The sequence below is a fragment of the Hoplias malabaricus genome, chromosome Y (genome assembly GCF_029633855.1).
Source record: "Hoplias malabaricus isolate fHopMal1 chromosome Y, fHopMal1.hap1, whole genome shotgun sequence".
In the NCBI taxonomy this organism is placed as follows: domain Eukaryota; kingdom Metazoa; phylum Chordata; class Actinopteri; order Characiformes; family Erythrinidae; genus Hoplias; species Hoplias malabaricus.
The window spans coordinates 69,962,275-69,977,664 of record NC_089820.1 but is presented as its reverse complement, the minus strand read 5'-3'; the positions used below and the strand labels follow the sequence as shown (position 1 = coordinate 69,977,664).

Sequence of the window (15,390 nt, the reverse complement as noted above, 5' to 3'; positions counted from 1 at the left end):
CCATGGGCTCTTCATCTCAGACCCAAGGGTCGTCATCCTCACTGCCCCAGGTCAAATCTGTACTCGAATAAAGTGACATAGTCTCTGGTAACATGCAAAGAATAAATCAGTATTACATTAGAGAACCCACTGTGTATCTACACATTATTAATATTATCAGTAGTTCTATAATTACAGACTGTAGTCCATCTGTTGCTCTGCATACCCTGTGTGTGTGTGTGTGTGTGTGTCTGTGTGTGTGTGTATTGTGCTGGTACGAGTGGATCAGACACACTTACTCAAACACACTGTCCCACCTTAAAAGATGTGGAGCGAGATTCTGAATGAAAATAAACAGGATGGTACTGTGTTTTGCTGTGAGAACAGTAGCTCCCCAGAACCTTCGACATTCCCTTTAATTATTCATATATTTTTCCATACCCTTAATATTTACAGTCTTATAATTAATAAAGTTTCCAATGTTGTATAATAAGCTCCAAATTTTCAATGAAAATTTTAAATATTGTTACATACGTGTTTAATGTTAACAGCTCTGACCGTGAGTCGTGTTACAGTCGTGAACATAAATCACCACCGCACTAAAGTGACAGTGTATTGGTGTGTTAATGAATGCAGTAGTGAATATGACCATCACAGAGCTGTTATTGACTCCACAGAGCTTCATTCATCTCTTACATGTTAATCACACACACATTCTTCACTCCGTCTGCAGAGATGACATTTAACTGAGGAACATTAGCGAGGGACACAGCACCTCATTTTGGATGTCATTCCCACGCAGGGTCAGAGGTCATTTAAGAAGGTCTCAGGGGGGTTCATTCATGACGAATAAACACACTATCACTTCTCTCTTTCTCTCCCTGTTACTCTCTGTCTCTCTGTTACTCTCTCTCTCTATCTCTTTATTTCTCTCTGTTTCTCTCTCTCTCTCTGTCTCTCTGTTACTCTCTCTTTCTCTATTTCAGATGCCAGAGTGTTTTGATCATTCTGTGGTGCTGAATCAGTTGCGGTATTCCGGGATGTTGGAGACAGTGAGGATCCGGAGGGCAGGTTTTCCGGTTCGGAGAACATTCCAGGAGTTCTGCTGCAGGTCAGTCCCAGGTTCTATTCTGTACGCTTTTGAAACAACAGTTGAGATCAAAACCAGCTCGTCCCGCGTTTCTTCTGAAGTGAGGGGTATTAATCAGGAGTGTGTTCCTCTTTACTGCATTAACATGCTCTGATCTCCTGGAAGACCTTACTTTAAAGTTCAGACCTGAGAGCAGTGCCGAGGTCAGTCCGTGTGCCACAGGTTTAACGGGTAATGTTTGTACAGTTGTGTTTTTTTTTTTCTCAGGTATTGTGTGTTGCTGAGAGGCCTGGCCATGTGTGATGACCAGAAGGAGGCGTGTCTCCGATTGCTCCGCCTCTATGACAGTAACAGCGAAGAATGGCAGCTGGGAAAAACAAAGGTTCGTTTGAGGAATCCTTCAGTGGCTTTTACATCACTTTCACCATTATTCCAGTCACCATTCTTTAAAGCTTCTCCCACTTTTGTGTGTGAGGGGGGGTTCTAAATGTTTGTTTTGTTGTGAAAGGTGTTTCTAAAGGAGAGTCTGGAGCTGCGATTGGAAAAGAAGAGAGAGGAGGAGGTGCTTAAGGCTGCAGCCATCATACAGGCTCATATACTGGGCTACAGAGCACGGTAAACACACACACACATTCAATAACATACACACACATCTATACATTCTAGAGTTATTTAAGCTGTGGAAGTCAGGGTAAGACTGTGTATATCAATGAGATTTAGGAGCTTTACTTGATTGTTTCTGCCACTAAACGTCTCAGTAGAGCACCAGCATCTCAGACCAAAACAAATGCTTCATATTCATCCACTTCAGCTGTGCCTCCCTCCTTACTTTTGTGCTCTCAACACTGTGTTGTGAAGTACAGAGAAAGTGGAGCAGTTAAAACGGAGCAGTTAAATTTTTTAAATAAATTAATCATACAGGTAAAATCTAATGTTACATAGCTAACATAACCTAGCTCTAGTCACTCTTGAAAACAGATATGGGACATCCATCAAGTTGCTTATGTATGCGTCAAGGAGAAGGAAAGTCTGTTCGGGGTCATGGCTTTAAAATTATTTTGTTGTTTCACTCACCTTTACATAGGAACGAGTTGTTTTGCCGCTATGTTGTTGTTTAAAATGTTGGATATAGCACTTTTAAGCAACAGTGGATGTTATATTTACCTTAAAATGAACCTTAAAAAGTCTCTGTTCTTGCCAAGCTGGACTCAGCACTGAGAAACTGCACTATGTATCCTCAGGAAGTGAGCAGGAAAACACCCCACTCTCTCCCCTCCCCTTTTTTTTACGGCAGTGCTATGAACGTGTATAATATTCTGCATCTTTATTGGGAGCAAAAATAGATAGATAAAAATAGATGCACATTTATTCTCAAATGTATGGGGGGGATACTAATGATGCAGGAAAAACTTTAATCACTAGGAGGTAAAGAAACATCCCCAGGACAGAGTTACAGCTGCTGTTCATTCCTGTAACCACTAGGGGTCAGTGTTGTCCACTGCTTTTAAAAACTGAGCAATGAAGCCTTTTCTGAAACAGTTTAAAAAACAACTTCACTTTGCTCCACCATTCTCCATTGTGTTTTTTTTTTTTTTTTTTTTTTTTTTGATGCCTGCCTTTAGGAGGCAATACAGGCAGCTGCTGCAGAGTGTAGTGTTGATCCAGAAGAACTGGAGAGGGCTATTCTTCCGCCGACGCTTCCTGAAGCTCCGCTGGGCCTCTGTAACCCTCCAGAAAAGAGTCAGAGGTCAAAGGGCACGGCAACTATTTTCACAGCTCCTACAGGAGAAGAAGAGGAGGGAGGAGGAGGAGAGGAGGAGAAGAGAAGAGGAGGAACTAGAGAGGTGTGTGTGCATTTCCTAGGACAGGCTCAAATATGCGGAAAATCTTATAATTAAAATTATAATTAAATATAATTTAAAACAACACTAGGTAATATCTTTACCATAAAATTACAGCTTCTACATCATTGTGATGCTCCACTGATCTGTAACAAGGAGGAAAAGCCTCTGTTGTTGTTACTCTGGGTTCAGCACTGCAGAAACTGCACTATGTAACTATTAGAGGTGGGTAGGAAACTACCCCCCAGCCCTCCACCATGATTTCAGGACAGTGATGTAAAAATGAATTACACCCTGCAACTTTAGAGGAGCAAAATGACCACATCTTACCTAGAGTTCCTTTAATCTACAGATTCACATTCGCTTCTAATTCTTGTTTTTCTGTGTTTATTTAGAGAGAGGCAGAGGATTGAGAGAGAGCGGCAGGTCCGAGAGGTAAATACACGATCAGTGTTCATGGAATCTGATCGTTTTGGAATATTAAAAATCAGTCATATTTTTCTTGTTGCATGCTGGGTAATGTAGTTCTTTGTCACTTTTGCACAGGCTGAGGAGGCACGAATACAGGAGGAGGCCCAGCGAAGGAGAGAAGAGGAGGCCCAGAGAAAAACAGAAGAGGAGGCCCAGCGAAGGAGAGAAGAGAGTCCTCCGAAACAACACATTCCTGCCTTGTGTGCTACTACTGAGAGTGAAGAGGTGTTTTTGGAGGTGGTGCGCCCCCAAGAGGCCTCTCAGGTGGAAGAGATCCTGCGTCTGGAGCGAGAGATTGAGGGTTTGAGGAGACAGAAGGAGACGAGAGAGCAGAGTCTGACTGCGCAGTCGTTGGCTCGCCTGCAACAGCTGCGCGATCAGGAGCTGCTGCGGCTTGAGGAGGAGGCCTGCCGTGCAGCTCAGCAGTTCCTCTCTTCTCTCAACTTTCATGAGATCGATGAGTGTGTGCGCAACATTGAGAGCTCGCTGGTGCTGGAGGGCACCGTGGGCGGTGGCCGGGTGGGTGAGGGCGGGGAGGAAGAGGAAGTAGATGAAGGCTTGGGGGCAGACGAGGAAGGTTTTAAAGACTCTCCGAACCCCAGCGAACACGGCCATTCGGACGGACAGAGGACCAGCGGGATCCGCACCAGCGATGATTCATCGGAGGAAGACCCTTATGCCAACGACCGCATGGCCCAGCACCCGGCCCCGCCCACAAACCTGCCCCCCGCTTACCACAGCGGCAGGTACGCGTCCTGTTTCAGAAACCAGCTGTCAGAGCAGGAGGAGGAGGAGGAAGAGGTGGAGCTTATTCCTCCTAATGAGGACTCGGATTACGATGCTGATGATTATGACGAAGATGGGGTGAACCTTCCCCCCAGCATGCCCCTCTGTCTGCCCCAAAACGGACGCTGGTCAAATGATTATCGCAGCTCCCTCGCAACCAGCACCAGTGCCAGCTCTGGAGCGTACAGGTTCAGCTCCGAGGGAGCTCAGTCCTCAGTGAGTCTCTACACATTCCGGCTAGATTCACTTCTCTTCCATCTGTGCTTTGCTGGTGTTGACACTAACTTCCAACATGTCCCTGTCAGCGGATACTTTAAACAATATTAGCTTACAGTTATTATTTGCATAATCCCTCTTGCTCTCTCTCTCCCCCCCCCTCTCTCTCTCTCTCTCTCTCTCCCTCTCTCTTCCCCCCCCCCTCTCTCTCTCTACCCCTCCCCCCCCCCCTCTCTCTCTCTCAGTTTGACGACAGTGAGGATGACTTTGACAGACTTGATACAGATGAAGAATCCTTGTATCGAAGAGATTCTGTTTACAGCTGTGTGACTCTGCCGTACTTCCACAGCTTCCTCTACATCAAAGGTAACACAAAACAAACGTCTTACCTCTGCTCCTCTCCCTCCTTCAACATTACTGTATTCAGCACGTTTAACACACTGTGTGTGTGTGTGTGTGTGTGTATGTGTGAGCAGGTGGTCTCCTGAACACCTGGAAGCGACGCTGGTGTGTATTGAAGGACGAGACGCTCCTGTGGTTCCGGAGCAGGCAGGAGGCACTGAAGCAGGGCTGGCTGATGAAGAAAGGCGGAGGTTCATCCACTCTCTCTCGCAGAAACTGGAGACGTCGTTGGTTTGTCCTGCGTCAGAATAAGCTCATCTACTATGACAATGATGCCGAGGACAGGGTGAAGGGCATGTTGGAGCTTCATGAGGCCAAGTAAGAGCTTAAACACCAAGCTGCTGTGGAGGGTGGACAACATTGGTTATTTCTATACTTACAGAGACTGTAAATATTCAAAACCAAAATGATGCTGGGGTAGGTAGGTCCACTAGTACCTGCTGTCCGATGCCCCTGGGGGGTGGGGGGGGGGGTTACACAAGGTCTAACAGCAGCATGGAGAACAGTCGGCAGGACAATAGGCAAAGACCAATATGGAGCTGTTTCACTGTTCTGTTTTTTCTCTCTTTCTCTGTCTCTCTCCCTCTCCCTCTGTCTGTCTGTCTCTCTCTCTCTCTTGCTCTCTCTCTCTCTCTCTGTGTGTACTAGAGAGATCATTGATAACACAGGGAAAGAGAATGGAATAGACATTGTAATGCCTGAAAGAACATACCACCTGATAGCAGACACTGCAGAGGATGCCAGGTAAAAGAAAATTAATTATTTTCTGTGTGTGTGTGTCTTTGTGTGTGTGTGTGTGTGCAGATGAATTGTTAATTGTATGTTTCTCTGCGCTCTGCAGTCATTGGTTCAGTGTTCTGAGTCAGGTTCACACCTCCACAGAACAGGAAATCAGAGAAATGCACGATGAACAGGCGAACCCACAGAACGCTGTAGTGAGTACACACACAACAGCCAAAATAACACACACACACACGTGGAGACATAGTGTACTTATTATTAATTCATTATTGATTCATTCAATACGTTTTTTTTATAAAACGTTTTTTCTTTGTAATTATAGTAGTTCCATAAATAACCCACTGTTATAAAATGAGTGTTTCTGTATCCAAGGGCACGCTTGATGTGGGAATGATCGACTCAGTGTGTGCCTCAGACAATCCAGAGCGGTAAGAACACTGCATACATATGGGACTGAGTGTGTGGATGCATCGACACGGGGAAAGAATTTATTATTCACAGAGATTTGTACAACAAATTGTTTAGTGGTTTTTATTTTGAAAGACTTTCCTAGTTTACATTTATAGATGATACCTCTCTCTCTCTCTCTCTCTCTCTCTCTCTCTCTCTCTCACTCCCTCTCTCTCTCTGAAGACCAAATTCGTTTGTGATAATAACTGCTCACCGTGTGCTGCACTGCAATGCAGAAACCCCTGAGGAGATGCACCACTGGATCGCACTTCTGCAGCGCTCCAAGGGAGACACTCGTGTCCAGGGCCAAGAATTCATCATCAGGGGTGAGAGGTCATAAAGTGTAAAGTCAGATCTCGGACTTGGAGCTTAGTCTCAGAGCAGAAGCCAGGGTTAAGTTTCTAAAGCCTTCTGGCAGACAGAGAAGTGGTTTTGAACCACACAGACAACTCTAAATTGCCTCAGGGGTTTTGATGATGCTCCATGACTCCAGAGAACTACCTTCACTTGGCACGGACCGTCGTGACCTTTCGGGATGCGTTTCCACGGCATTGTTCCCACTACGTTTTTCCCACTCTTCTCGACTCTGCTCTTTTGCTTGTCCATTAGGCGGATGTCCATTTCCTGGGCACTTGTATAGTCCCTGCCTGCTCCTGGCTCCAAGTGAGCCACAAAGGTGACAAGTTAACATTGCAGAGCACTGATTGGCCAGAGAGACATGTCAGTCACCACAAAATGCAGACATCCAGCACAAACTTGCCTCTTGTAAAATCGCAATGGCAGCTTGTAAAATTAGACTTTGGTGTTTTTGAGGTGGTTCAAACGACGCTTGGATTAGTGGCTGATGAAAGAACCTGATGGAGCAATGGATAGAAAAACTCCACTGATCTGTGTTTAGTTCTAAACAACCACACGCAAATACACAATGAGTAAACAAGCCTGACATTGTTGTGGTTTCCAAAGCCAGCGGTTCCCGTTGATGACCGCCCCAGTGGCCTGTGAGTACAGCACGGTTGAGTAGAGTAGGTACTGTGCAAAGGAAAAGTGCCATTTATCTCACACATTCACTTACGACAGCTGTGAAGCTAAGATGAGCAGTGTTATGATTTTGATGAACATATTTTTGGCTCCTCACCACTGCTTCTTTCTAATAAAACACTGTCTGTATGTTCCTCTGTGTTTCAGGGTGGCTCCATAAGGAGATGAAGGGCAGTACCCGTGGAAACATGAGGCTAAAGAAGCGCTGGTTTGTGCTTACGCATAATTCTCTGGACTACTACAAGAGTTCAGAAAGAAATGCTCTTAAACTGGGCTCTCTGCTTCTGAACAGTCTCTGCTCTGTACTGCCACCTGACGAGAGAGTGTACAAAGAGACAGGTCAGAATACACACACACACACACACACACAAACCTGTTACAGACTGTTGAACGGTTATAATAGTAATACAGAAATATGAATTTGATTTTCAGTCATTTTATTGGAATTAAATTATTCATACCTTGTGTGTGTGTGTGTGTAGGTTACTGGAGTTTGACCGTGTTTGGCCGTAAACATTCGTACAATCTGTACAGTAAACTACAGAGTGAAGTGTCTCGCTGGACCAACGCTGTGCAGAATGTCATTGATACAAAACCTCCTATTGACACACACACGCAGCAGCTAATACAGGACCTAAAGGTAACACACACACACACACAAACTCAGGGTTACGTTTACACAGCAGGGTAAAGTGACCTAGATCCTTGCTCTTAAACTGACCCATGTGTGCCGCAGGACTCTGATCAGATGTAAAGGTCCAAATGTTCTGTTCAAAGCACTGTTCGCTGTATCCCACAACCATCTGCTTACTTTTTCAGAATGATTTACTTTGTGAAAAAGTATAGCATAAAGATTGAATAGAATGTAATACATGAAGTGATTGTCCACAATCCAGCGTATGAACTTTTCTTTCAGTTCTGTTCATGAACATGAGTTCTCCAATGACCAAACGACAAAATCCAATCTGAAACACTCAGATTCAGTGCAGTTTTGTTGTTCACACAAAAGCCACACAAAAAAAACATTGGTGACTCATGAAGAAATAAGTATTAGATTTGGGCCACTTCTATCTGAATATAGCCAAAGCCAAAGATTATTAAACAAACTGGTGTTTATTTACTTACTTACTTACAGTGATGGACTAGCGCCCTTTCCAGGATGTGTTCCTGCGTTGCACCCAGAGATTCTGGGCAGGATCCGGACTCACTGTACTGAACACAATAAAATAGTCGCAGAAAATACATTTGAAAAGATTTAATGTCTATGTGAATACTAACAGAACCCAAAACTGAGTCTGACACATGCTGTTCTTGTTGGGGTTTCAGGAGAACTGTCTAAACCCAGAGGTGGTTGATCAGATTTACAAGAGGAACCCAATCCTGCGCTACACACACCATGCTCTGCACACACCTCTTCTGCCCCTGCCCTATGGAGATGTCCACCACAGCCGTGAGTACCACAAACCGTTACTCAATTAAACATGTACAAAAACAAAAATGTATTACCTGCCCCTCACAGAAGAGGAAAAGCAAGCTGATACTGTCCGATCTCTCCTGATCTGTCAGTGTGTGGATCTGGGTACAAACCATGAGCTACAGATAAGACAAAGTCAAAGACAGTAGGAAAGAAAGGTTCACAAGAGAATTTGGACACAGCTGAGAGCAGGAGAGTAAACTGACCACATATGAGGAAAAAACCACACTCTACTAAACTATACGTACTGTAAATACATTGATACAGTGATAATTAGTAATGTATGGCTATTATTATTAATAAACTGTTTCCCATTAAGTCCTCACTCGCTGAACAGGCTACAACCTTTAAAGGGGTTAATGCAGTTTGTTTATATTCAGAAGCTCCATGTCTTTTAAGGTGGAGCGGTGTGTGTGAGTAAGAATCGACTGTATCATTTAAGGTGGAGTGGTGTGTGTGAGTAATAAGCGACTGTATCTTTTAATGTGGAGCGGTGTGTGTGAATAAGAATCGACTGTATCTTTTAAGGTGGAGCGGTGTGTGTGAGTAATAAGCAATTGTATCTTTTAAGGTGGAGAGGTGCATGTGAATAAGAATCGACTGTATCTTTTAAGGTGGAGCAGTGTGTGTGAGTAATAAGCGACTGTATCTTTTAAGGTGGAGCGGTGTGTGTGAGTAAGAAGCGACTGTATCTTTTAAGGTGGAGCGGTGTGTGTGAGTAAGAAGCGACTGTATCTTTTAAGGTCGAGCAGTGTGTGTGAGTAATAAGCGACTGTATCTTTTAAGGTGGAGCGGTGTGTGTGAGTAATAAGCGACTGTATCTTTTAATGTGGAGCGGTGTGTGTGAGTAAGAAGCGACTGTATCTTTTAAGGTGGAGCGGTGTGTGTGAGTAAGAAGCGACTGTATCTTTTAAGGTGGAGCGGTGTGTGTGAGTAAGAAGCGACTGTATCTTTTAAGGTGGAGCGGTGTGTGTGAGTAAGAAGCGACTGTATCTTTTAAGGTGGAGCGGTGTGTGTGAGTAAGAAGCGACTGTATCTTTTAAGGTGGAGCGGTGTGTGTAAGAAGCGACTGTATCTTTTAAGGTGGAGCGGTGTGTGTGAGTAAGAAGCGACTGTATCTTTTAATGTGGAGCGGTGTGTGTGAGTAAGAAGCGACTGTATCTTTTAAGGTGGAGCGGTGTGTGTGAGTAAGAAGCGACTGTATCTTTTAATGTGGAGCGGTGTGTGTGAGTAAGAAGCGACTGTATCTTTTAAGGTGGAGCGGTGTGTGTGAGTAAGAAGCGACTGTATCTTTTAAGGTGGAGCGATGTGTGTGAGTAAGAAGCGACTGTATCTTGTTGGTGTCTGAAGTGTAAATTGTAAGTGTTTATTCACTGTTTGAATTCCCACAGAAACTCATGTGTAACTCGAGCTGTTTAGTTTTGTAGCACTTTCTCTCTGTGTTTACTTTCATGCAGTTAGCGCTCTCCTGAATTTAGAGTCAGTTCCACCTTAAGTAATGTAACTGTAACAGCAAAAATAAGTCAGAGTTACCCCCCTATGGTGCAGGAATAGAGCAACATCCTCATCTCAGTTGGTGCTTTTCACGATTGGAGTCTCTCTGTTGTCTAAAAGAAAGATAGATTCCTTTTCTGTGCCATGAGCAGAGAGAGACAAAGCCTAGCATACCACACTGAGACAGCTTGTTTATTTACTTGTTTAGTGACACTAAGCTTCATAAACACATTAGACATTAAACCGACTGGAGAGCAGCAAATGGTGATGAAAATGTTTTTTCATTACAATCATGAACGTCAACTTTAACTCTTTCTCTCTCTGTGCTGCAGATGAAAAAGGGCGGAGCTACAGCACTCTTCAAGCTGAGGCTCTGAAGCTGTTCAGTGCTCTTCAGCAGCTGGAGGGCGTGGCCGACCCTGTGCCAGTCATCCAGAGCATTCTGCAAACTGGTCATGAACTCCGCCCCCTGAGAGATGAACTCTATTGCCAGGTCATTAAGCAAACAATACGCCCACCTCAGCCAGGAGGCCCGGCCCACACCAGCGGCTGGCGAATCATAGCCTGCATGTGCTGTACATTTAGCCCTGCCTCCCGAAGCATCCTCAAGTACCTTAAATTCCACCTCAAGAGGTGAGAGATCCTAGTGTGGATTAAATGTTCTTGTAAAGCAGGGGTTCTTAACCTGGTGGTCTCAGCAAATGTGATTTTAGAATAAAATATAGAAATGCAGTTTATTCCTCTCAGGGCAGTTCATACCCACTATTTATACTTCTGCATTGACTCGACCCAGAGCCTACGTCACAGGCTACAGAAGAGCCCTGCGCTGTTGTGAGCGTTTATTCTTCTGCGTTAGTCTTTGCATCACCCTGCAATTACACCTCCACACCACTAGGTGTGGACTGAATCTCAAACACTAACACTTTAGTGGTGTAGTAGGGTTACTTTTATAAATCGTTAAAGTACACTATTTAGGGAGTAGGGCGCTCTCTGGGACAGAGCAGAGTTTACATGAGGCGCCAGGAATGAAAGATACCTGTGTTCTACATTTTGATTGGTCCCTGAAGTCCTCACCGTGTCTGAGGAAATCTCTGTGGGAGCATCAGGGTTCGCACCGATGCGTTGCTTTGATGCAGAAGTATAAATTGGGCTTATACACGTTTCTACAGCAACAAGATTACTGAGCAGTGTATTGATATATACACACGACTGTCACTTGGGCTGTAGACATGGAGTATTTGCAATGTTTCCACTTATAACGCACTTATTAATAAATAAAGGTGGGTCACAAAATGTTGTTTACCCCAAAAAAAGAGCCGCACTGTAAAAAAAAAAAAAATAAAAAAAAAAAACACGAAGGTTAAGTGCCTCTTCTTTAAATTTATAATTTATAAATGCATCCAGGATCATCCCAGATGTGCACTGACACATACATTATTGACTTGATTAGGACACGGGAATTATACCCGGGCACAGAGATGGATCAGTACGCAGCGTTTTCCCAAGAAGCACTGCGGCACATGCGTGGGCGAGAAAGTGTGCCCTCATGGGAAGAACTCAGAGCCATCCTTAGCCGACAGGAAATGACATCAACTGTATACTGCCATGGGGGTGGGTCCTGCAAAATTACCATCAACTCTCACACAACGGCAGGAGAGGTGTGTACAGCTGATATGGCACTGTTTATTTCAGAGCTTACCTTTTGCTAGTAAAATTTAATTAAGGTGTGTGTGTGTGTGTGTGTAGGTGGTAGATAAGTTACTGAAGGGTCTGGCGATGGAGGACAGTAAGAACATGTTTGCTTTGTTTGAACACAACGGTGACACAGACAAAGCCATCGAGAGCCGAACCATCGTGGCTGATGTCATTGCCAAGTTTGAGAAGTGAGTTAAGGATTTTTTTCCAAATAATATAATTGTGATTTCCACTGAATTGGCCACAGATCCAAGGAACATTTTAACCTCTTCAAAAGACCATGGCGTAATTTTACGAGCTGCTGTCGTGAGTCGGATAAAAACAAATGTGATCTCTGCTGCAGCTGGAGATTTTACAGATGGAGAGTTGGTGCTGGATGTCTGCATTTCACCATGTAAACAAGCCTCTGAGGCCAATCAGCGCTCTGTAATGTTTACGCATCATGTTTAGCCATACACATCTACTCTGTGTGAGCAGGGAATAAAAAAGTCCCCTTTTTCAGGGACCAGGTGCCTAACTTACATAATGGAAAAGCAAAAAGCAGAGCGCAGCTGAGCCGAGTAGGTGCCATGCAGCAGAAAAGTGCCATTAAATGCACCCAGTCAATAGCTGTACTTTTGTATTTACACAAAAGGTGTAAGGTGTACTTTTACTGTATTTACAGACAGTAATCCATGTTCTCCCTTATAGCTTTGTCCTTCAATGGTCAGGACCGCCACAGATCATGCACTTACTATCTCTCTATCTCTCTCAGGCTGGCAAAGGGAGGAGAGGAGCAGAATGGAGGATGGAAGTTTTATTTTAAACTCTACTGCTTCACAGACACAGAGAATATTCCCACAGACAGCGTGGAGTTTGCCTTCATGTTTGAACAGGTCAGACGTCCTGCTGTGTTCTGTTCTGTAATGTACCCTTGGCATCTCAGAATGTGTTGCTTTTTTATACATGTATTGACCAAAAAAAATCTGCCCTGATAGAAATGTCAGAAACTCATAGTTATGTCTCAGATATGCAAATGATTTGTTAACTGCCTTTTAAAAAGGCTCTCGGAGGCTACTTTTGGGTAGTGTACCTGTTGATGAGACATTGTTGACTGTTAGAAATGCCTCTTGTATCCAGGTGTTCCAACAGGGTCCTAGAGCCTCCATTCAGTTGTACAGCTTTCCCCAATATCGCTCTAATATTGTAATCACTTATTCATTTTTGTCAATGAGTGTAGAATTCACTGATAATTGAAAATAAATACATTTTCTCTCTCTCACTCTCTCGCTCTCTATCTCAGGCTCATGAGGCAGTCACTTCAGGGCAGTACCCGGCTCCTGAGGAAACCCTGCAGTTCCTAGCTGCTTTAAGACTACAGTATTTGATTGGGGACTACACTTCCCATAATGCTTTGCCAGAGTTAGAGCAGGTGTTCCCCATGGCCCGGGTACGAGCTCGAATCCAGCGCTTCATTCCAAGCAGTGCCACGGGGAACGGAGAGAAAAAGCGAGGCAGTTTCCTGGAGGGAACTCTGAGACGGAGCTTCAGGGGCTCCCTGGGGCGGCAGCGTCAGGGGGATGGGCCGGCTGCATTGGAGGCATGGCTCCAGGAAGAAAAAGCGGCGCTAAAAAGCTGCTTGGTGGAGAAGTGGAGAAAGCTTCAGGGGATGAGTCAGAATCACGCCATGGTTAAATACATGAACCTGGTGCGAGAGTGGCAGGGTTATGGATCTACACTCTTCAGTGTGGAGGTGAGAATCCACACACAAACGTACAGAGTTTTTAGATCCCTGTCATTTTTCAAAAATCAACTAAAGATCATTAACCCACCCACCCCACAGTGTGCAGATGGTGTGTATCCTGCTGAGCTGTGGTTGGGAGTTAGTCGGAAGGGAGTGTGCGTTTATAAGCGAGGAGAGCTGTGGCCCCTGGAGATTTTCTCCTATGAAGCCATTCTTTCCTTTGGAGCTCCACAGCCCAATATTTACAAAATCAGTGTGGAAGGAAGAGATCTGCTGTTCCAGACAGTCCAGGTAACTCAACACCTTGCTCATACACATCTGCAGAACAGGAAGGAACCATATGTAAGGAGATCTGAGCTGGCTGGATATTATTATAGTTGTTGTTGTTGTTGTTGTTATTATTATTATCATTGGCTTAAAAAATTGGTGGGTAAAGCCTAAACAAAACAAATGGAGAGTAAATGCTATTTCATGTTTTAAAATCACACACACACACATTCCAGAAAAGTTGGGACACTTCCTAAAAATGCAATAACAACTCAAAGCTGTAATTTGTTAATTCCTTTAACTTTTATTTGTGCTGGAAACTGGTCTAATGTGTTTATGAAACCCTAGTGTCAGTAAATGAGTAAAAAAAAAAACATAGGTGCTCAATCAGTCATGCTAGGTATCATCTCTCTGCTCACTGTGAATAAGAAACGGTGCAGATGCCTCCACACATCCAAAATCATGTGAAGAGATGAGGATATTTCTTTATTCTTGCTCCATAGGTGGGTAATATTGATTTATTTTTGCTTTTTCAAATTCGGGAGATGGCTAACTGCATGAACTTAAGAGAGAACTGAAGTTTCCCACAATCACAGACGTTGTCTTTAAAAGGAAGTGTCCCAAGTCTGTGTAAATGGAGTTTGTACATTTTCCAAACGTTTGTGATGAGTGACTTCAGCTGCGTTAAAGTGCATTCACTGTGGACACAGATGTTCAGTTCTTTGTCTCTGTGTGTTTGTGTGTAAAGGTGATGGACATTGCTAAATTAATGAAAGCCTACATCAGTATGATCGTCCAGAAGCGTTTCAGCATCTGTCAGTCAATCAGCAGCCACGGCAGCCAGTGCAGCGCCTGGTGAACTGTGACCTGGAGCCTTGGACCTGTATCTGCCTTAAGCACACACACACACATATATGCATGCACTCACGTCATACACACACACGTATACACACACAGACAGAGTTTTTTAATTAAAGTGAGAGAAATGAGGGTTCTAAGACACTGTGATACATTCCTAGACCGTAAACAGACTGGTAAACCACCCAGCGGTGATGAGTATTGTGTAAATAACTGATGATGTCACTCACCCAAACGTGCCTACAGACACAGACGTGTGGTGTGTTGGTCGTGGCACCAGATCCATTTTATCAGTGTCCTTTTATGTCCATTTTAAATGCAGCTTTGTGTCAGTGAATGTTTCCTGAGCGTCTCTGAAATTTTATTCCAGAATCATTTCACTGGAGCTCTGCAGGCAGAGTCTCAGCAACAAGCAACACTCTCACATTGTGCCTTTCTGTAAAACACACACACACAGAAATAAACCAGTTTATCACAGTTATAGAAACATGGACACATGTTTATTGTTATATAATGTGCAGTGTTGTTATATTCTTACTGAGAAGCTGTATATTTTTATCTTTTAAAAGCCCACTAATGAATAGTGGCTGCCTTCTGTTGTTGTTATCACTGATATTATTATTATTAATCCAAAGTACGTTTTTACATTTGTTGTATAATGATTGCCAGGAGTGCAAGAAGAAAAACATCTGCGGTATGTAATTGTTCAATGTTGTGTTTTAGCTGTGGCAGGTAATAAAAGAACTTCTAAACGATGTGAATAGGCTTTATATTTGGGGAATTCTGGACAATTTAGATTTCTGATTTTTTCTGTATAGAACTGGAAGTTACGTTACAGAGAAGTCATGGGGGTAAATGTGGTAGA

At 43.8% G+C, this 15,390-nt stretch overlaps 1 protein-coding gene across 1 annotated transcript in view; it reads left to right on the top strand.

The window, feature by feature from the left end:
• LOC136677973 (unconventional myosin-X-like) overlaps window positions 1–15,264 on the top strand; it is a 52,047-nt gene extending 36,783 nt beyond the window's left edge. Inside the window, exons 20-41 of the mRNA XM_066655706.1 lie at window positions 966–1,090; window positions 1,337–1,451; window positions 1,578–1,684; window positions 2,692–2,913; window positions 3,306–3,345; window positions 3,457–4,383; window positions 4,629–4,749; window positions 4,860–5,103; window positions 5,434–5,529; window positions 5,627–5,720; window positions 5,899–5,954; window positions 6,160–6,302; window positions 7,162–7,353; window positions 7,497–7,654; window positions 8,341–8,464; window positions 10,315–10,615; window positions 11,433–11,640; window positions 11,729–11,865; window positions 12,432–12,552; window positions 12,960–13,409; window positions 13,500–13,691; window positions 14,416–15,264. Coding sequence (XP_066511803.1) covers window positions 966–1,090; window positions 1,337–1,451; window positions 1,578–1,684; window positions 2,692–2,913; window positions 3,306–3,345; window positions 3,457–4,383; window positions 4,629–4,749; window positions 4,860–5,103; window positions 5,434–5,529; window positions 5,627–5,720; window positions 5,899–5,954; window positions 6,160–6,302; window positions 7,162–7,353; window positions 7,497–7,654; window positions 8,341–8,464; window positions 10,315–10,615; window positions 11,433–11,640; window positions 11,729–11,865; window positions 12,432–12,552; window positions 12,960–13,409; window positions 13,500–13,691; window positions 14,416–14,526 — 4,284 coding nt within the window. The 3' untranslated portion in view covers window positions 14,527–15,264. The remainder of the gene's footprint in view (window positions 1–965; window positions 1,091–1,336; window positions 1,452–1,577; window positions 1,685–2,691; window positions 2,914–3,305; window positions 3,346–3,456; window positions 4,384–4,628; window positions 4,750–4,859; window positions 5,104–5,433; window positions 5,530–5,626; window positions 5,721–5,898; window positions 5,955–6,159; window positions 6,303–7,161; window positions 7,354–7,496; window positions 7,655–8,340; window positions 8,465–10,314; window positions 10,616–11,432; window positions 11,641–11,728; window positions 11,866–12,431; window positions 12,553–12,959; window positions 13,410–13,499; window positions 13,692–14,415) is intronic.
• Window positions 15,265–15,390: the final 126 nt, after the last annotated feature.